At 31.1% G+C, this 21,921-nt stretch overlaps 1 protein-coding gene across 2 annotated transcripts in view; it reads right to left on the bottom strand.

Moving 5' to 3' along the window:
• DENND1B (DENN domain containing 1B) overlaps positions 1–21,921 on the bottom strand; it is a 327,198-nt gene that overhangs the window by 94,143 nt on the left and 211,134 nt on the right. For both annotated transcript variants that reach the window (XM_051998705.1, XM_051998706.1), the window contains exon 10: positions 6,080–6,180. In XM_051998705.1, coding sequence (XP_051854665.1) covers positions 6,080–6,180 — 101 coding nt within the window. The remainder of the gene's footprint in view (positions 1–6,079; positions 6,181–21,921) is intronic.

The following is a 21,921-nucleotide window of genomic DNA, read 5'->3' as shown; positions in this document are numbered from 1 at the left end:
ACAAACCATATAGTAATGAAAAGAATATTAGTCACAGAATCAAAAGATCTGGATTTAAATCCCTGTTTCAGTTTTTACTATGTAACTTTGGAAAAGTTATTACCTTCTGAATCTAAGTTTCTCCATCAATAAAACAGAGAATGATAATATACACACTTCTCCAAGTCATTTTAATGTAGTGAATGTCAAAAAAACTTTGTAAGATACTATATAAAATACTATACTATATACTAAAGTATATAAATGTAAGATACTATATAAATGAGATTTCTCATAAATGCTTGTGTAGGTATATATTCAATTCCTCTTAGAGCATTATGCCTAAAGGTGCCAACAGCACATTTTTTTATGCTTCAACTTTTACAAATGCAACATTTATTACTTTTGACTTACAAGATATGCATCCTTATTGACAACTTTGAGATATAAACAATTACTACCAGAATTTATAGCATATTTGTCCCCAGCAATACTAAGCAGTCCAATAATACTATTAAAGTATAATATTTTAAAATGATTTTACTTGGCAAAACCTTATTTTAAGAAACTGAACTTTATTAAAAATTTTGTATCTCTTGAGAGTATTAACAATAAAAGCCTAAGAATCTGTCAATGCAAAAAAAAAAAAAAAATCAACAGGGACCTCCTGAATAGTTCATAAGCCCCTGAAAACTAAATCTGTTAAAGGAAAATATCATGAAAATGTCAATAATGAAATTACTGGGTGTCTCTACATGTTTTTTCTTCACTAATTTCTCACAAAATTCAAAACATATGCATATTAGTACTATAACCATAATTAATCTAGAATATCATTTTCTAAAATAATTACCATATTTTTCAGAACATAAAGTTAATTGAAAAATAATTATTTCTTTCTCACGAAAAGAGGACTGTGTATATCCTAATGTGAAATTGACTAAATCGCATAAAAAGTAATTTTGCAACCCTAGCTGGAATTTCCTAATTAGATTATAGTGTTAATAAGTCAGAAGGATATCCTTGGTAAAACAGATGCTTTATCATCAATATGCAAAATTGTCCTGTACTTTTCTTTCAATGAAGTTATTTGCCAAGATTGGATACAGAAGGTATTATGTGACTGTTTTTTGAAGATGGTTGGTGGGGTTTTCTTGGGGGTAGCAATTAATCTTTATTCAAATATAATTACTATGTGAATAGCAAAATTGAGTGATGAGTATATTTTTTGTTTAGGAAGATAGATTCTTAAAAGTAGGCCACCCACATAAAATACGATCCATCAAAAGTCTATTTTTTGGTATGGATTATAACATCAACTTATTTTTTAAGCTGTATATAAATGCTGAATAATGGAGACTAGTTTATCTCCATGTGGATGGAGGGCAACCAGTTGGATGGCCATAGCATAGTCCAAACAGAATTATATAGGGTAGGATAGCAAATTATTATTTTCACAAGAATAATTAGTTAAATATTGTATATAGGATCAATTCTCTAATTTCCTGGAGCCACATTATCTCCAAAGAGTAGGTAGCCTTTAGTATAGCAAAAATATTTAGATAATATCTCAAAATACTCACTGGCTTAGAGAACTGCCATTCTAAAAGAATTTGTCATTGAAAGAAGGGTGCTGCTCATATTTTTCCTACACCTGTGGGGAAAATAATTTTCTATTGATAAAATGGGATGATGGCTACTAGGAATAGCCTCAAGATGGCACCATCACTTTATATGCTAAAATATCTCAGAGATCTGAAGAAAAGATATTATTTTGGAGTAGAATTACCAAAGAAATTACAGGAGGATTCTGATCAAATTAGAAGAATTGCAAAGAATACTTATGCTGCCATAATAAGATTTTTTAATATTGAAAAAGAAAACTGTGAGTAAGAGAAACTGAGGCAACAATGTTCTGAATAAGGTTAATTCATTAGCAAAGCTAGCAATTGCCAATAAATGAGGCTCCTCAGTAACTAAGGATACAACTGATAAACAAGATACCTCTTTTACAGACATACTGAGAAACTCGAAAAATAGCCAGTGACATCCATTTGGTATAGCAAAAGTAAATCTCACACTTGACTGGCCAGCACCAAGGTTATTAATCACAAGTTATATCAGTTTATTTTAATATCAATTTAATAGTCAATTTTTGAGAAAAAACAAGGACTTAGCAATTTACATGTTACTGGTTTTTGATAGATTGAAACTTGTGGCCTAAAAAGTCCTGAGAAAAGGGAAAACTTAATGAATGAAGGTTTGCTATGTCACAAGTAGGGAATTAACAGCAGTAGCCTTAAGGAGTTGAGAGGGAGTTCAAGTTCACATACTAAGTAAGAGTAACTAATATATAAGAGCTTGATCATTAATATGTAGTAAAGGGACAGCTAAATGCAGTGGATAGAGGACTGGCCCTAGAATCAGGAGGAACTCAGTTCAAATCCAGTCTTAGACACTTAACACTTCCTAGCTGTGTAATCCTGGGCAAGTCATTTAATCCCAATTGCCTTGCTCCCCAAAATTAATACACTGGAAGTTTATTAAGACTAAACAGAATCATATAAAATAAAGTGGGATATCACATTTAGTGTCATAATTAGAAAGTTTCTGAAATAGGTACGTGAAAAATATTTTTCATGTCTTCAAGAGTAGTAGGTCAAATATAGATGTATGATACAAAAGGGTTCATCTAAAAATAATCAAATATTATATTTGAAAAGCACATTCTCATTTAATCCATACAATCATATTGCAGCGTGGATGCAAGTATTATACTCCCATTCTTCTAATTTAACAATTACAAAATTAAACCTTTGAGAGGTTAATCCACATATGGTCATGAAGTCTAGGTACTTATGTATATGAATGTATATACACACACACATATATAGTCAGGTACATATATGTATTTCCCCTCCAAGGAATATAAGAGCAAAAGGGAAAAGAGGATAATGGAAATTAGAAGGAAACTTGATTATGGGAAAGGTGAGATCTAAGCAAAACAAACTCTAAGGATGTTACAACACATAAAAATACAAATAAATTTATAGTTGGGTTGGTTTTTTGTTTCTTTGTCTTTGTATTGGCAAAGAATGAGAATCTGAGAAGTATCCATAAACTGGGGAATGGATGAACAAGTCATGGTATATAAATGAAATTGAATAATATTGTGCTAAATTCTTAACAGAGTAATGGCTCACCAGAATTCCAGAGGACATATGATGGAACACGATAACTACCTCCTGATAGAGGGAAAGGACTCACAGTACAGAATAATTTAAATTTTTGGACATGACCACTGAGGGAATTTATTTTAATTGACTATATATATTTGTAATTGATTTTGTTTTTCTTGTATTTTTGATGGGTGAGGAGACTGAAAAGACAGATTTTAGCTGATTAAAACAAAAAAAATTGTTAAGAAAATATACTAAACCAAACTCTTAGATAAGTTAGAGCATGGACTATTACCAAAATCCTGGACATACAATATATCTACTCCAGGGCTATGGCTGGATTCAATGATATCTGAAAGTTCACAGATTGCTTTTCTTTGCCCCCAATGTGGAAAGCTATGTGACATGAAGTCATTGCTTGAAGTGATTCTATGCTAAGCAGCCAGATATTTCAGTGGATAAAGCCCCAGACCTGAAGTGAGGAAGATCTAAGTTCAAATTAAACCTCAGATACTCACTAGAGATTTGTGACTCTACTTAATCTCTCTATTTGTCTAAATTTCCTCATCTGTAAAACAGGAAGAATACTAATAGCACCTACCTCTCACAGAGTTTTTGTGAGAATCATATGAGATGTAAAGTGCTTAACACAGTACCTGGCACATAACAGATGCTATATAAATGTTAGCCGCTATCATTATCATCATCACCGTTACTCTAGGTGACTTTAAGTAAGAAAGTATGGAATGGTAGTAAGATTCAAAGGTTGGTAATAAATCCAGTGCTGCCCCTTTCATGATCATCAGTGGCAGGAAAAACAAGTTTACTAATAACAGATCTTAAAATAATCAATTTTGACAGAAAAAGATAGTAGACATAGAATTCTCAAATTTTCTTTATTTAGAGGAAGGCAATCAGCAATGATTTTTCTGTGCTTTAATTTAATAAATTATCTAAGTTCTGTTCTGTGAATTGTTTAAGTTAAAGAAATATTACCTTATGTCTTAAGGATTTTATTGTTGTTGTTTTTTCTTTGTCCTCGAAGAGGACTATGACATTAGGGAGATGATGCCATGACATACAAGTGAGATATGTTTAAGTGAGAAAGGGCCATGCAAAATCACCTGTCTCACTTTCCCTTCCAGAGTCATCTGAATCTAGTGGCTAGACATAGAGCATGACAATTTAATTTGATACTGAGGTTTGCTCTTGTTATCTATTATCCTAAGTATTAAAGTTTGTTCATTTATTAGAGTCATATTCTCCCAGGATTGTTTTTAGAAAACCAGATGATGTAAAAAAAATGCTTTTAAAAATTTAATATTTTTAAAAGTCCATATTTTAAAAAAGTAATATATAGTTACTAAATATGAGTCAATATAAGAGGTTCTTTAAGTGATAAAAATATTTTATAAGTTCTTTATTACAAAAAAAGAATTTTTATATTTTTGTAGTTGTGAAGTTTACAAAATAATGAGAAGAGCTCTAAATTAAAAGTTAAAATAAAGCTATTTGTAGACATGGCTTTACTGCTAATTAGCTACATGACTACAAAGTTGTTAACCTATGACACAGCAGTCAACTGCTAACTCTAAGATGCCAAAAATGTCCTACCAATTGCCTCTATTTTTCCCATTGATAAAAAATCAGTACATCATTGGTAGGTCATTGAGCACCATTACAGGATGTTATACTCATGGAGGTATAGCTATGGAAATCTTCTGTTCAAACCTCTAAACCCTGGTTTGGCTGTAATATATTTTGATAGCAAAGTATTTCTGCAGAATGTTATGTCATTGACATGATCTGTTTCTCTGAGGATGACTATACAACTAATCAGAGAAATTAATTCAACAGAAAGATGATCTAATATGTAAGAAGTTAAATGATTTTAAGTATCTTTTCTAAAAAATTACAATCAGAATTAAAAATGAAATCTTTGCTCTTACTTTTTAATTTTTTAACCAAAAAACATAATTTTAATATAAAAGGGAAAATTGTAAATTTATGTTACTTATTTTAAAAGATGGTTTAAAAAATCAACTTGGGGACTCCTTTGGTACAGGTACTCTACAGGTACAGCTTTAAGTTGTATTTATGAAAAGTAAAGAAGTTAAGAAAATAAATGTTCAGTTTTATAGTCAGGGTGAAGACTGTAAGAGAACACGTGTTCAAAATAGTCTTGAAATCATTCCTGTAATTCCTGGAAATCTCCAGGTATTTCAAAGTTGAACTATGGCCCTAAGAACTTGAACAAGCATTTTAGCCTTTATGGGTCTCAGTTTCCTCAATAAAAAAGTGAAAGAATTAGACTAAAGTATCTCAAGGGTCCCAAGCAAATCTAAAACCTATGATGTAATGTGCAATTCCCTAGACCATTCTCTTTCCACCCTTCCAACTCACAACACCTATTTAAAAGTCCGCGGGTCTGGAAGCTAACCCTCATTGGAAATAATCTTTTCCACTACACCTTTAGGACTGAGCTGACCATAAAGGCTTAATGTCAGGTCCATATTAGTATTATGTCCACACTGTCTTCCAATGGTATCCTACAACTAGAACTAATTATTATAAAGCACAGGTTATGCCTAAAACCTTTCTGTCTCCTTTGATGAGTAGACAGTGGGGAATAATAACTATCCTCTGGTAGGGAAACATTTTATATATGTAAAATTAAATGCCTAAGCCTTCTTTTTTCTAAGTTACAACATTAACAAACCTATTGTATAATGCATAGGAATACATAATCTACAAATATCTGAGATATTCAAAAATATACATTATTAACAAACCTCTTATAAACACAATGCATAGGAATATAAAATCTATACATATCTGAGATATTCAAAAATATAAAACAAGAGAGTTGCAGACTTTTAGTAAGAAGAAGATATAAAGATACATTATATCACCCAACTTACCAGCAGTAGTCCAGTAGATGTGGTGGAAGCACTGGGATATAAATATGTTGCCAGTACATTGGATATAACAGTGTAGTTGATCCATGAAGGCAAGCAGTTAACTAAAAAAAATTTTAAAGGATGAAAATTAATAACTTGTTTTAAAATTAAAACATCAAGCTCAAGTTTTTCTATTATTAAAACAATTGTAAAACTAAGTATGATAAATATAAAGCAATGTTCATTATTAGTTAACTTCACAAAAAATTAAATAATCATATTTTCATCCCGAATTTAAGGACACTATGCATTTTAGGCACACTAAACATGAAAATAATCAATTTTCTAATAAATCATGGGCAGCTTTGCCTACTTAAAATATGTAATTATGGGCAAAATTTTCAATGACAAATAAAATTAATAATTGGAAGAGTATTTTAGTAAAAAAAAAATCAAAAAAATAAAATGTGTGCATCACAGTTTGCTCATCACTCAGATTAATATAGCACGATTAAATATGGAAAAGAAGAAAGTCTGAAAGCTCCTGAGGGATATCATTAGGGCAAATTGCCAAAGAATGAAACATGAGCCAGTCAGGAGAGTCTGGAAGCTGCAATAATACCAAGGGACTTGATTGTTCGACAGTTGGAGCTTCAGTAATGTGTGAACTGCAGGTTATGGTATCAAGAGACTCTGTTCACTGACACAGAGAATGTCACTATTGACCAGCAAACTGCCCAAGCTTGACAGCTATACTACAGGAAGCCAAGTATATCATAATTTCATATTTAAACTGTTCATTTCAGATTAACATTTTGCATTCTATTTTTATGTCACAACAGCTGCAATTATATTGCCCCTACTCTAAAGGTAAATGGCATTTTAATTATTGTTTTTTTGTGTAGCAAGCTATTAATTGTGTTTGAATACTTAACAAAAGAGTATCTCCTCACTGCCTCATATTTAGATTATCATCAAAATTTTCAAAAATTGCTTTAATTTCAATTGTAAATGAGGCTTGTCTACTTATATATATTATTATTTGTATGAAATGATTAATTCAGTAATTCCCCATTATTTAGTTGTGCTAGGTTTAGAATGTTAAGCCTATTTAATCAAACTATTTTATTTATATAAAATGAAACATAGAATTTTATAAAGTATTAACTACACCTATTCTTCAGATTCAATTACTTAAGAGCTGATATTTTAGAATAGGACTGTCATTACTACAAAGAGGTCAATAAAGTTTAAATCATTAAAATTTAAAGCTACCTTGCACATATAAAGGAATCAAAGATATGATTAATAATTTTTGGTTTGAGTATAAAATATTTAGTGAGTCATTTGTTAAATGAATATATAAGAAGAAATATTTTTATAATGTGACTCACTATCTAGAATATATACTGACTTGATTTTGAATTCTTTTTTTCAGCACCTCTAATAATATATTTTTATTTTAATATAACTTGCTAATAGTATTATCAATGCTTCTAGTAATTTGTGCCACAGCATTTAGAAGTTTTAGCAGTTTAATCTAGTATATTCGTTTATCAAGTATTCTCTTTAAAACACCATTATAATTAGAGAAAACACCACTAGGAGGCATTCAAATACTTGTGTGTATTATAGATCTTGAAATTATTTATGTTCTCTCCACTTGCAGTAGAGAAAAGTCAGAGGATTAGCTGTGATTCTGGACTTCTATTTCTGATTCACTATATAAAATTATATATTCTTTAAGTTCTCTCTCTAAAATTAGGCACATCTTGAAGCTAAACTAAATGCTTTCTGTTGCTTAGATTATCTTGTCCAATCACTGTACTGAGTTATTATTCTGAAAAAACTGTTATTCTGAAAAGATTAGCCTAACTTCCAAAGGGCCCTATCTTTCCTAATTTTTATAAAGTGAGTTGTTAAAAATGGGTATTCTTTAGAAAGCATAGTAATAAGGAAAAGTTTGATTTTCCAATCTACATTAACTTCATATTTTTATGAAAAATATATATTTGCTAACCACTGTAGTAAAAGTACTTACTTCTGTATTGAATATTATTCAGACATTGTCACAATCTATATTTATATTTTAAAGGAAGATAAATATACTAACCACTAATTCCAAATTACATATCTTATGATTTTCACTACGATTTATAGCAAAGACACACAAAGAAAAGCTATATGAAGTTACATTCACATTGCTAGCATTATCATAGAATTATCCCCATTAATCAATACACATCCTAAAATATACTTTCATACCTTCACTCATCACATCCTACTATTGCTTTAACCAGCATAAGTTTAGCTAAGAACCAAGAAAATTATTCTCAATATCCGGTTGAATGTTTGGCAAACGCTGTTAATTTTCACACACCTACCTAAATAACTGCCAAACCCAATTGTTTTACTGATGACTCCATGAATGATTAAGGGAAAAACATTATTATGGCAAGCATCTTGTCAGAAGCAGAAAGAGGTCTTACAAATAAAATGAAATACTAGTTAAAGGAAAGTAATAAATTAATTTGGGTATTACCATTGTAATAAAAACAACAAAGTTTATTTCAAGTATTCATTTTACTATTCAGGAGGGACTTTTCTGACCTTAGGAAACTAGGACATATAAATTATTCTCAAGGGAATATTTACTTAAAAATTCTCCTCTGAAAATTTACCCTAAAGAACTTTTTAAACATGTCAAATATTTACTATCAATTTGTTTAGGGATCTGAAATTACAGAAGTCAGACATCTGTTAAAAGGCTTTTAATAATCAACATTTTTTTTCACAGAAGTCTCCATTCATCTGGTTATATTCATTGTCATTTACCAAGTATTTCTGAGAAATTAATGCAAATGGAAAAACAGCTTTGCATACTTTAGAAATATAGTCCATAATAGTGAAGTATTTCACAATTTACATATGCAAAAAAGTATCATTGTTTTATAATTGAGTTTGTTTTGCAAAAAAGCATTTTTTAAATTTTTAAATAACTATATAATTTTTAAAATTTTAATAAACTTTTAAGTTTTAAAATAAATTTTAAAAAACTATATGGATTTGGATTATATCTTTAATATTAGTATAGACAATACAAACAAGTTTAAAAATCAAGGAAAAAAAGAAAAGTTGGGTTCTGAAGTAAATATGATAAAAGCAAATTAAAATGCCTTCAGAAAATTACATAGTTCTTTTAATGACCTCCAAGCTGCTCCAGCAAACAAAAGCACCTCTTTTAATACCAACATCATACCAGCATTGCTGCACTGCACACAGCAAAACAATCTCTAAAACTTAAAAATTAATAACATACTGAAGGCAATAAAGAGGTTGAATGTGCAATCAATGTGAAACTTCAAAGGAAAAAAGTAATAAAAATACATCAAGGAAATGTATAATAGAAGAGAAGATAAACTGTTCACATGACAAAGAATAAGAGAACAACCAGTGATACTGGTATCATCTTGATATCAGAAGAAATGAAGAAAAGCCTCCAGGATGTTATGAATAGAAAAACTGCGGTCAATAAGCAGTGATCTTTATTGTTGGAGGGAACTTTCACAGATACCATCAGCAGCTTTGCTGTATTTTAATTCCACAAAAATCATGGGAACGCTGGCAACCTGAAATCTCATTACCATGCAGATAATTCAACTTCCTGGACCCCTTAGATGCTTTTTCTCTCTTATTGGAAGATTAAAAAAATTCCCAAACATCTGCCTTTATTAGAGGGCTCAGAACTTCCTAAGTAACTCTCCCATTTCACACTCTATTAAAAAAAAAAAATTATCTATTTAAAATTTTCCAACTCCAAATTCCATCACTCCCTCCTTCTTTCTTTTCTCTCCCCTTCCCTGAAATGGTAAGCAGACAGAGGTTAGACATGTGAAATCATTTAAAACTTCCATATTTTGTATAAAAAAACTCAAAAAATAAAAAAAAAAACCAAAGTAAAAAAAGCATACTTTATTCTGTATCCAATCAATATAAGTTCTTTCTCTGGAGGTGAATAATATGCTTCATCATTAGTCCTTTCAGATTGTCTTGAATCACCATATTGCTGCGAATAGCCAAGTCATTCACAATTCTTCACTGAACAATATTTCTGTTAATTGCGTATAATGTTCTCCTGGTTCTGCTTACTTCACTTTGCATAAGTTCACGTAAGTCTTCTCAAGTTTTTCTGAAACTATCCTGCTTGTTATTTCTTCTATTCACTTGGTTTTTAATTCCATGAAAATCATGCCCTTGCAGTGGGGACTTTCTAGTTTCCCCTCTTCCCTTTACACTTTCCTTTTATACAGTTTTCCCCCTTAGACTGTAACCTCCTTGAGCATTTTGGAACTATACCCAAAAGGCTATCAGACTGTGCATATCCTTTGATCCAGCAGTGTTTCTATTGGTCTTATAACCAAAAGGTTATATCATAAAGACGGGAAGGGGATCCACATGTGCAAAAATGTTTTTTGGCGGCCCTCTTTGAAGTGGCAAGAAACTGGAATCTGAATGCATGCCCGTAAGTTGGAGAATGGCTGAGTAAGTTATGGTATATGAATGCTATGGCACATTATTGTTCCATAAGAAATGATCAGCACAATGATTTTAGAGAAGCCTAGGAAAACTTACATACACTGAGGCTGAATGAAATGAGCAGAACCAGGAGATCATTGTACAGAGCAACAACAAAATTATATGACGATCGATTCTGATGGGCATGGCTATTTTCAACAACGAGGTGATAAAGACCAGTTCCAATGATCTTGTGATGAAGATAGCCATCTACGCACAGAGAGAGAACTGTGGGAACTTGAGGGTGGATCACAACATAAAATTTTGATTCTTTTTCTTGTGATTTGCTTGAATTTTATTTCCTTTCTCATTTTTTTTCCTTTTTGATCTGTTTTTTTTTTTTTTTGTGCAAGATAATTGTATAAATATGCATGTCTATATTGGATTTAACTTATATTTTTACCATGTTAAACATATATTGGATTACTTGCCATTGGGGGGGGGGGGAAGATGGAGGGAAGGGGGTGAAAATTGGAAAACAAGGTTTTTCAAGGGTCAATGTTGAAAAATTATCCTTCCATATGTTTTGAAAATTAAAAAAAACTTTAATTAAAAAAAGAGAAAAAAGGATCATAACCTCCTTGAGGGTAGGAATTATCATTCTGTTTCTTATTTGTGTTTCTACTTCCTGGCACATAGTAGGTATGTGATAATTGTTTAGTGAATTTAAAAAGAGATGAAATTACATATATATATATATATATATATATATATATATATATTAATAAGAATGTCAGATCCAATGCATTACCTCTAAACCAAGCCAATTCCACGTAGCATCTATTCTCACATTTAAAACACTAAGCAAATGCTAGCTGCTTTCATTATGGTTGTTATATTGTTATCTACAATCTAAAGCTTAGTGGCATCAGCTGATAATAGTCTTGGAGTAAGTAAGAACTGAGCTAAAATCCTGCCTCATATATTTACAGTGTGATCCTGGACAAGTCACTTGATTTCTAACTCCATTTCTTCATCTACAATAGTCATTGTATCTACTTCCCGGGGTTGTTTTGAAAATAAAATGAGATGATTTATACAAAGTACTCTACACAACATAAAGCATTATATAAATATATTTATGATTACTGTGGCTGCTATCATATGCCCAATTGACTCTTGGCTAGCACACAGTAAATGCATTATCATCATCATCATTATTATTTATAAAGCACTTTAAGATTTGCAAAGTGCTTCAAAAATATTAACCTATTTTATCCTCAAACAATCCCAGGAGATTGCTATTATTATCTCCATTTTTTAAAAACAGATAACAAAAATAAGGCCTAGAGTAATTGCCAGTTTTCTAAGACTACATACATAATTTATAGCAAACTAAAAGTTAAGTCTCCTGACTCTTAGTTCTGTATTCTTTTCACTGTAACTATGTTTTTTCATGAAAGAAAGGAGAATGATCTTGAGTACAAATTATAGGATACTAAATAAAGGGAAACTAGGAAAAAAAGGAAGCATTTGTGTAAGGATTAAAGAATAGATGACTTTGAAGTAGTTACTTAGAAGGAATAATGTTGGAATCCTTACTAACTGCTAAGTAATTAGAGTTGATCTAATCTTACAAGAAGTTGTTTTGGCCAGAAGCTGAAACAAGGTACTAAGTAGAACTAATCAAGACAAGGCTTGTGTTCCCACCTTTACTCATTGGACTCCACAAGTATGCTAGCTTCAAAAAGTACACTTTCTACACCACACCTTAAAGCTCTTTGGGCCAGAGAGCACTATGGGAGAAAACCCATAATCCCATTCTCTCAGAAGGTTCACATATAAGGCGAGACAGCCATTCCAGAATACATTTTTTCCTCTTGGCTGGCTGATCGCGCTAGACTCGAGAGAAACAACTCTGCTGCAGAGAACCCTTTTGACGGATTTCAGTGGAGCTACGCCAGAAGCCATCTCTGTTGGAGGCAGAAGAAAGCAGAGGCAGAGGCTGAAGGACAGAACCTTTGGATTTGGAGACATCCGAAGGGCTCTAAGCCTCTAAACCGGCTGTTCCCTGAGAAGAACAAACTCCAACATTTGAACTCTAACAGAATAAGTATAAGAATATGTAAAGGTAAGTTAGGTTTGTGAGAACTAATTTCTTTACTATCATTGGGGAAATGGTTTATAAAAATGAACCCTTTCTATACATATGTGATAGCTAGAAGTAATATTCAATAAATGGAAAAATGCATCGAAAAAGAGATGATTGTGAAGCAAAACTTTCTACAGAGACTCTTCCTAATGATTCCTATCATGAAAAAGAAGCTGGACAACTGTATCAAATACAATAGGGAAAGAGGAAAAAGCAACAACAATTTGGAAATGGAATCTGAGTCCTAAATTGCACGATACACAGTAAACAATTTTACAAAATCTAATGTAGGAATTTTATTCTGATAGAACTAATAAGCAGAAAACTTAAAATTCTAAAATGATTAGTATTTAAGGATCCTACCTCTTATATAGCATCAATTCTGAACATTAAAACCATAAACCTCTATAACTAGATAGATATATTAATGTCTTTTATGCTATGACCAAAGGTAAATGAAACATCTTACTTTGAGAATACACTAGCATTAATGTTCTCGAATGGATGCCCATCAATTGGAGAATGGCTGGGTAAATTATGGTATATGAATGTTATGGAATATTATTGTTCTGTAAGAAATGACCAGCAGGATGAATACAGAGAGGACTGGCAAGACTTACATGAACTGATGCTAAGTGAAATGAGCAGAACCAGGAGATCATTATACACTTCGACAACGATATTGCATGAGGACATATTTTGATGGAAGGGGATTTCTTTGACAAAGAGACCTGAGTTTCAATTGATAAATGACGGACAAAAGCAGCTACACCCAAAGAAAGAACACTGGGAAACGAATGTGAACTATCTGCATTTTTGTTTTTCTTCCCGGGTTATTTATACCTTCTGAATCCAATTCTCCCTATGCAACAAGAGAACTGTTCGGTTCTGCAAACATATATTGTATCTAGGATATACTGCAACATATCCAACATATAAAGGACTGCTTGCCATCTAGGGGAGGGGGTGGAGGGAGGGAAGGAAAAAAAATTGGAACAGAAACGAGTGTCAATATAAAGTAATTATTAAATAAAAATTTAAAAAAAAGCATTAATGTTCTCAAACATCAAAAGATGATTATCGTACAGCGAAATGGAACTCTATGAAAAGCTCCTTCTCTCACAAAACTTTTGCTTAGTCTTAAAATTTGCAGTTTCATTAGGATTCCCACAGAGTAGACATAAAATAAAGAGTAAATCTTAAAAAAATTAAATAAACATTCTGCAAAGGTGGCCTAAATTCGTGTATGCCTTTATGATACAATTCAAACAATCACTCTGCTCTTTAGGAAATAAAATCTAGTGTGTCCTTCATACTGAAAAAACTGATCTGCAGGCATTACAATGTTTTTAGCTAAATAAAGTGTCTCCATTTCATATAAATAGAAAAGTATACAATGAGGATCAGATTCTTGTACAATAGAAGGTGATAAGAAAAACAGATGCTATTGAGCAACACTTGCTATGAAAACACTATCAAAATAATAATCAGCATACAAAGTAATCAGAGATTTCATATTTCTACCAATATAAAAAGTATAATTAGTGTTATTTTTAATATTAGTAACTTCTTGCCAAACTGTATTTTCAGTTAATCATGAAGAAATCCCACTGACTTCAACATGTGTGACTGAGCAAATTTTTGTCCTGTAAGGATGTGTTATGTATGTAAAGCTCAATTATGCATCATTTAGATATAGCACTTTATCCAACACACAAATGAAAAATATGAGTACTAAAAAAAAACTTGCAACTATAAAGAATAAACTGCTGCAGATGGAAAAGTGATAACCATCTAGTTTAAAAATAAACATTTAATTTGCACTCATATTAAAGGACATGAAGAATAAGAAATCAAAAAAGAAAACTACAAAACTACCACATTATTATTGCAAAATAATTCAAAACTTTTAAAGTATGACACATTTTATTTTTTTCTCTTTTGACCCGTTTTCAAAAGAGTATTTTGAGAAGTTTTATTTTTCTAAATGAGAGTAAGTCACTATTGATTAACTTTGCCTTTTAATATATTTATATAACTTTAATATTCTCTGTCTCTATGTCTCCATATATTTTACAGGCCAAAACTTTTTCTATTTTCTCATTTGCCTTCAATGTACTAAATTAATAACTAGTATTTATTTTATTGATTCCTCCTCAAAATTATCTAAGTATGCACTATCTCTTCAATTCTACAACATTCTCTGAGTTTTCATACTTGCTGATTTACTAGTTCCTCCTGCATTCTACCATCCAATCAATCCTAAAATTTATTCCCAAAATATTTCTTATCAAAATATCAAAGTACTCTTACTATTACAATTATTTTTACTTTCTGTGTCCATTATTTGACCTTTTCTATCTATCAATTTATCTAGATTTTATTCTATATTTACCATGCCATCTCCTTTCTTTTGAAAAACAATACAGAAACAAAAAATTCAAATTTGGAATATGAAAAAGTAATATTTTTATAACAAAGATTTTTGATCTGGGCTTCACAGAAGCACAAAGGTTGGATAAATTTCAAGCAGTTTGTGAAATCATAAGTTTTAATATTTTAGACTGTATTTCAATATAGTTAGCTTCCGTTGAAAAACTACTTCACTTTATAAAATTAAAAATTATTTTAAGGTAACCACAGACTTTCAAAATACCAAAGAGTCCCGGAGATGGAAAAAAAAATTAAGATCTTTTTTTAATTGATAGTTTTTAAATTTATGTAAAAATTTAAAATTCCATCAGCAAAATCAAATAAATATAGAAAATAAGGAATAATGTTTTTCATAAAATCTTTAGCATTAAAAAAGCTAAAATCAAATAAGTTTATATATATAATGAAGAAAAAATGGTTTTTGTTCTCTGTACCCTTTTGAGTCTATTTTGAATTCTACTATTTTGCATGTTTTTTCTTAATTTCTCCTAAAATGGTTAATATATACAAGAATTTATAGTCTCATCAAGTTGGAAAGTTCTTTATGGTACATCCTTTAAACTTGAGTGGTTAGTATAAGAAGAGAACAGCGGCTTTTTCCTTTAGTTCCAAGAAGTACATCAGCATCAATCTCTCTATCCATTCTTCATCTGCTTATAGGCAACAGAGAAGCCAAAAAAAAAAAAAAAAAAAGCAAAAAGAGATCCAGAATCTCTGGACTGGTATTTCTAACTAGCCTTACATTTTGAGCTTCCTGAGGACTTAAGTGAAAGATATATCAAAGAGTTGAATTACAATCACATAACCAAGGGCTGAGTGAAAATGACTGTCAATGTCAACAACAGTTACATTCTTCACAGCAAATTCTGAACCCTAATTTATTTTCTTAGGAGTAATGAAAAACCAATAAAAGAAACTAAGTAGTGACCATTAATGTAGTGATATTTGCTCTTATTTTTTTCTCCCTCCAATATCCTCTCCTCAACCAACACCACTATAAGATCTCCTTAAAGTAAAAGCTCTGTCCTATCCTATTTCTGTTTTTAGAAATCTGTTTTCTCTCATAGGAAGGACAGAACATGCTAAGTGAAATGAGCAGAACCAGGAGATCATTATATGCTTCGACAACGATATTATATGAGGATGTATTCTGATGGAAGTGGATTTCTTTGACAAAGAGACCTAACAGTTTCAATTGATAAATGATGGACAGAAGCAGCTACACCCAAAGAAAGAACACTGGGAAACCAATGTGAACTATTTGCATTTTTGTTTTTCTTCCTGGGTTATTTTTACCTTCTGAATGCAATTCTTCCTGTGCAACAAGAGAACTATTCGATTCTGCAAACATATATTGTTTCTAGGATATACTGCAACATATCTAACATATATAGGACTGCTTGCCATCTAGGGGAGGGGGTGGAGGGAAGGAGGGGAAAAATCGGAACAGAAGTGAGTGCAAGGGATAATGTTGTTAAAAAATTACCCTGGCATGGATTCTGTCAATATAAAGTTATTATTTAAAAAAAAAAAAAAAAAAAAAAAAAAGGAAGGACAGAACAACAATGACTAAATAAATAAATAAATGACTAAATAAATAAATCAGAAACTCCTGGGTCAAAATTCTATTACTGACACTTATTAGTTTTGTGATCTTAGACAAGTAACTCAATGTTTATCAACTCTTTATTTAATTTTAATCCAGTTACTAGACACATATCACGATATGTGAATTGCTTTGGAAAAACAACCATTTTGATATATTTCTACTTTGTGACAGTAATAGTTTTACATATGTGTTTCTACTGACATCGTTGATTCAAAGCATCTGAGGTAACTAGATGGAACTGACCCAACTACCGATTCATTCACTACCATTTTACTGTATGTTTCCTTATTTTTTGGTTATGTTTTTTATTCTGAGATTTTTCAGGTTAGATACTATTCCAAGTAAACATAGTATCTATAGCTCATAAAAAGCACCCTTAATGATTGTTACAAATATCACTGTGGATGTTAAGAAATGTATTTAAAAGATGGAGATAACAAACCCAGGAACTATATAGACACAATTATAAAACACTTCTTATATTAATAGAGACAGAATTAAACTATTAAAAAAATCATTGTTCATGGTTGGGGCAAGCTAATATGATGTAAATGGCAATTCTGCCTAAACTGATCTATTTGTTCAGTGCCATACCAAACAACCAAAACATTATTTTATAGAACTAGAAAAAAATAATAACAAAACTTATCTAGAAGAATAAAAGGTCAAGAATATCAAGGGAATTAATGGAAAAAATACAAAAGGATGATGGCTTAGCAGTACCAAACCTAAAACTATATTATAAAGCAGCAATCATCAAAACCATTTGATACTGGCTAAGAAATAGAGTAGTGGGTCAGTGGAATAGATTAGAAACACATGACACAATCATCAAGACCTATAGTAATCTAGTATTTGATAAACTCCCAAACTCCAGCTTCTGACAAAAATTGCTGGGAAAATACCACCCATACCAAAATAAGGTCAAAATGGGTACATGATTTAGGAATAAAAGATGATAAACAAATTAAAAGAAACAGAGATAATTTGGGAAAGGGAAGAATATATGACCAAAGAAGAACTAGAGAACATTATGAAAGGCAAAATGGACAACTTAGATTACATTAAATTAAAAAAGTTTTTGCCCACACAAACCAACAAAAACAATATTAAAAAGAAAGTAGAAAGCTGGGAAAAACCTTTATAGCCAATGTTTCTAGTAAAAGTCTCATTTCTAAAAATATATAAAGAATGGTATCAAATTTATAATACAAATCATTCCTCAATTGATAAATGGTCAAAAGTGATGAACAATTTTCAACTGATGAAATTACAGCTATCTATGATCATATGAAAAATGCTCTAAATCACTACTAATTAGAGAAATACAAATCAAAATAATTCTGAGGTACCACCTCACACTTCTCAGATTGGCTAAGATGACAGGAAAAGATAATGATAAATGTTGGAGGAAATTAATGCATTGTTGGTGGAGTTATGAAATGACCCAAGTATTCTGGAGAGCAATCTGGAACTATGTCCAAAGGGCTATCAAATTGTTGCATACACTTTGACTCAACAGTGTCATTACTGGGTCTGTATCTCAAGGAAATCATAAAAGAGAGAAAAGGACTCACATGTGCAAAAATGTTTGTAGCAGGTCTTTTTGTGGCAACAAAGAACTGGAAAATGAGTAGATGCCCATCAATGGGGGAATGATTGAATAAGCTGTGGTATATAGAGGTAATAGAATATTACTGTTCTTAAAAAAAAAAAAAAAAAGGATGAACAAACTGATTTTAGAAAGACCTAGAAAGATTTACATAAACTGATGCTGAGTGAAACAAGTAGAACCAGGAATACATTATACATAATAACAGCAAAAATGTGCAATGATCAACTATGACTTGGTTCTTCTCAACAGTTCAATGATCTAAAGCAATCCCAATAGACTTTGGACAGAAAATGCCATCTGCATCCAAAAAAAGAACTACGGAAACTGAATGTAAATCAACACATGCTATGTTCACTTCTTTTTTCTGTTGTTTTTTTCTTCCTCCAAATGGCTTTTCCCTTTTGTTCTGATTTTTCTCTCCTAACATGATTCATAAAGCAATTTATTAAAATAAGTTTTTTAAAACTGGAGGTAAACATGTTGGAATTTACTTTATCTAAAATTCAATGGAAAACTATGGCTGATAAGCTAAACTTGGAAAAATGGATTGCTAAAGATATGCGTAATATCTAACATTATGAAGGGATGTTTTCTGGACAAATTACAGAATTTGTATCAGGCTCTTATGAACTTAAGACATACTATATATGAAAAAAGTGATCGCAGCAAAAGAACAGCATTTTGCATAAAATTTTCTAAAATATAAAAAGGTGTAATGATTAGTACGTATCAGTAAGTTTAATTATTTTACTTTGTCGTAGTTAATTTGTATGTTACAGTAGATTACTTCTCCCCTTTAGCTATATTCAAACCTACAAATTTTGTCTTCAAAGATTTCTTCATTCAGGGAGACTGCTATTTTTTCCCTATTTTTTTTATCCTAAGGTCTACTTATCAAAGGAGACTACCCTCTTTGATTCTGTCAATGTTATCAAAGGGGATTGCCCCCTTTAATTTTGATCAAGCCATTTTGTCATCCACGTTTCCATTTTTTTCCTTTCACACTGTGTTTCCACATAAGTCCCAAGAAACTCTTGATAAAGTGTTTGTTTGGGGTCTAAAAGAGACGGCCAAATGACTTCTTTTTAACACTCTGTTGGCCTTGTTAATAAATGATTAAATTGTCTCCCCTCCAAAAAAAAAAAAAAAAGATTTCTTCATTGTATTTGACTTACAAAATGTTCTTCTTTTCCATAGCTGTGACAAATATATAATTTCTTTTGAAAGTTTTTTAAATGATTTTTTAAAAGAACAAATTTTAAGAATTTATTTTAGTGTGTGGTAGAACTCATGGATCCAAACCTTTTTTCTTCAATACATTTATTCAGCTTTAAATGTGCAATGGTTTCATAACCCAATTTTTAAAGGCATGGACTTCATCAAAATGCTAATTTTATTAACTTCTCAATTGATCTCTAACTTCCTTTTTTAACCAATACCAAACAATTTTTGTATAAATTTTTAAATCAAGTACTGTTAGTTTTTCACCATTTTCTTTTTTTCACTGTTTTGATATGCTGTTAACCTATATGTTCATTTATATTTTATGATATTAATTTTAAGAAGCAACTTGTATATTTTTACAATCTATTAGATTAAAAAACATTGCTATTTTTATCTTATTTGCTCAAGATAACAGTGAGGATAACATAAAACCTCTTGGATGCTAGATATAGTAAAGAGTTGAAAGAATAATCTTGTTCTGAGAAGGGTAACAAAGGTAATTATAACCTTAAAAAGGCCTGCATTTTATTTTTTATTAAAACTTTTTATTTACAAAGCATATGTATGGGTAATTTTTCCAATATTGACCCTTGCATAACCTTTTGTTCCAAATTTTCCCCTTCTTACTCCCATGCCCTCCCCTAGCTGACAGGTAGTCCAAAACATGTCAAATATGTTGAAATACATGTTAGATACAATGTATGTATACATATTTATACAATTATCTTGTGCATGAGAAAAATCAAATCAAGAAAGAAGAAAAAGAAAAGCTGAGAAAGAAAACACAATGCAAGCAAATAACAACAGAGAAATTGAGAATGCTATGTTGTGTTCCACACTTTGTTCCAGTGGTTCTCTCTCTCTCTGGGTGTAGATGGCTCTCTTCCTCACTGCCAAGTGAGGAACTGGTTTGAATCATCTCAATGTTGAAGAGAACTACATACATCAGAACTGATCGTTGTATAGTCTTGTTGTTACCATGTATAATGATCTCCTGGTTCTGCTCATTTCACTTAGCATCAGTTTATGTAAGTCTCTCCAAGCCCCTCTGAAATGAGCCTGCTGGTCATTTCTTACAGAACAACAGTATTCCATAGTATGTATATGCCATAATTTATTCAGCCATTTCCCAACTGATGGGCATCCACTCAGTTTCCCTTTCTTTGCTACTACAAAAAGGGCTGCCACAAACATTTTCCAAGCCCAGTAGAAACACTCCTGGATCAAAGGGTATGCACTGTTTAATAACTTTTTGAGCATAGTTCCAAATTGCTCTCCAGAATAGTTGGATCTGTTCACAGTTCCACCAACAATGTATCAGTGTCCCAGTTATTCCACACCCCCTTCAATCTGTCTCGATCTTTTCCTATCATCTTAGCCAATCTAACAGGTGTGTAGTGGTAAGAACCACATTTAAAAAAACTGGAATTGCTATTAGATCCTTTTCATAACTAGTACAATATTGGTAATTTGTGCTATATATTGACTATTAATATCATATCTAAAAATTCAGATTTTTGTTCCCTTCCACAAGTAGCATTTTAAAATTCATATTATACTTTAAAACAGATTTTAAAAACAAAAAAAGTCAGTTATGGGGTTAAAATACAAACCTTGACAATAACCTTATTTTATAATTCAATCAATCTTTTCAAGGGCCTAACACATGCAAAAACTCTCACAAAACTACTCTGGTATTATAACAGACAAATCATTTATCCTAGAGAAGTCTCAGTTCCTCACTTGTAAATAAACGATTGTAATACTTGATCTCTAAGGTCCTATTCAGCTTTTCCATAATCAGATCCAATGCAAATGATCCTTGCTTATTTTTAAAGCGCTTACTATCAACTAAGCAGGGGATAGTTTTGGTGGTATGTGGATAAGATGCCAGGCCTGGAGTTAAGAAGATGCATTTCCCTCAGTTCAAATCTTGCCTCAGACACTTACTATAAAACCCTGGGCAACTTACTGAAGACTATTTGCCTCAATTCTGCCTTCTATAAAAAAACCTGGAGAAAGAAATAGTAAAAACCAATCCGTACTTTTGCCATGAAAATAAGTTAAAAAAATTGTTAAAAATCTTAGGCTTTTTATAATTTTATAATTCCTAAATATATTTTAGGAAACATAACATACAGATACAGATAACCCAAAGCAAAAATATTTATGAGGATATATGAGGTAGTAACTGTAAAATATTAAACAGTAATAATGAAACAGAATTATTAGTTATTTCCTATTTGGGTAATTAATGGATTTTTGGTCTGAGAATACAAAGTTCTTTTAAATAAATGAAGAAAAATATAAAAACA

This window comes from Antechinus flavipes, chromosome 4 (genome assembly GCF_016432865.1).
Source record: "Antechinus flavipes isolate AdamAnt ecotype Samford, QLD, Australia chromosome 4, AdamAnt_v2, whole genome shotgun sequence".
NCBI lineage: Eukaryota > Metazoa > Chordata > Mammalia > Dasyuromorphia > Dasyuridae > Antechinus > Antechinus flavipes.
Note: the sequence above shows the minus strand (reverse complement) of the source record. Positions and strands in the feature narration are given on the sequence as shown.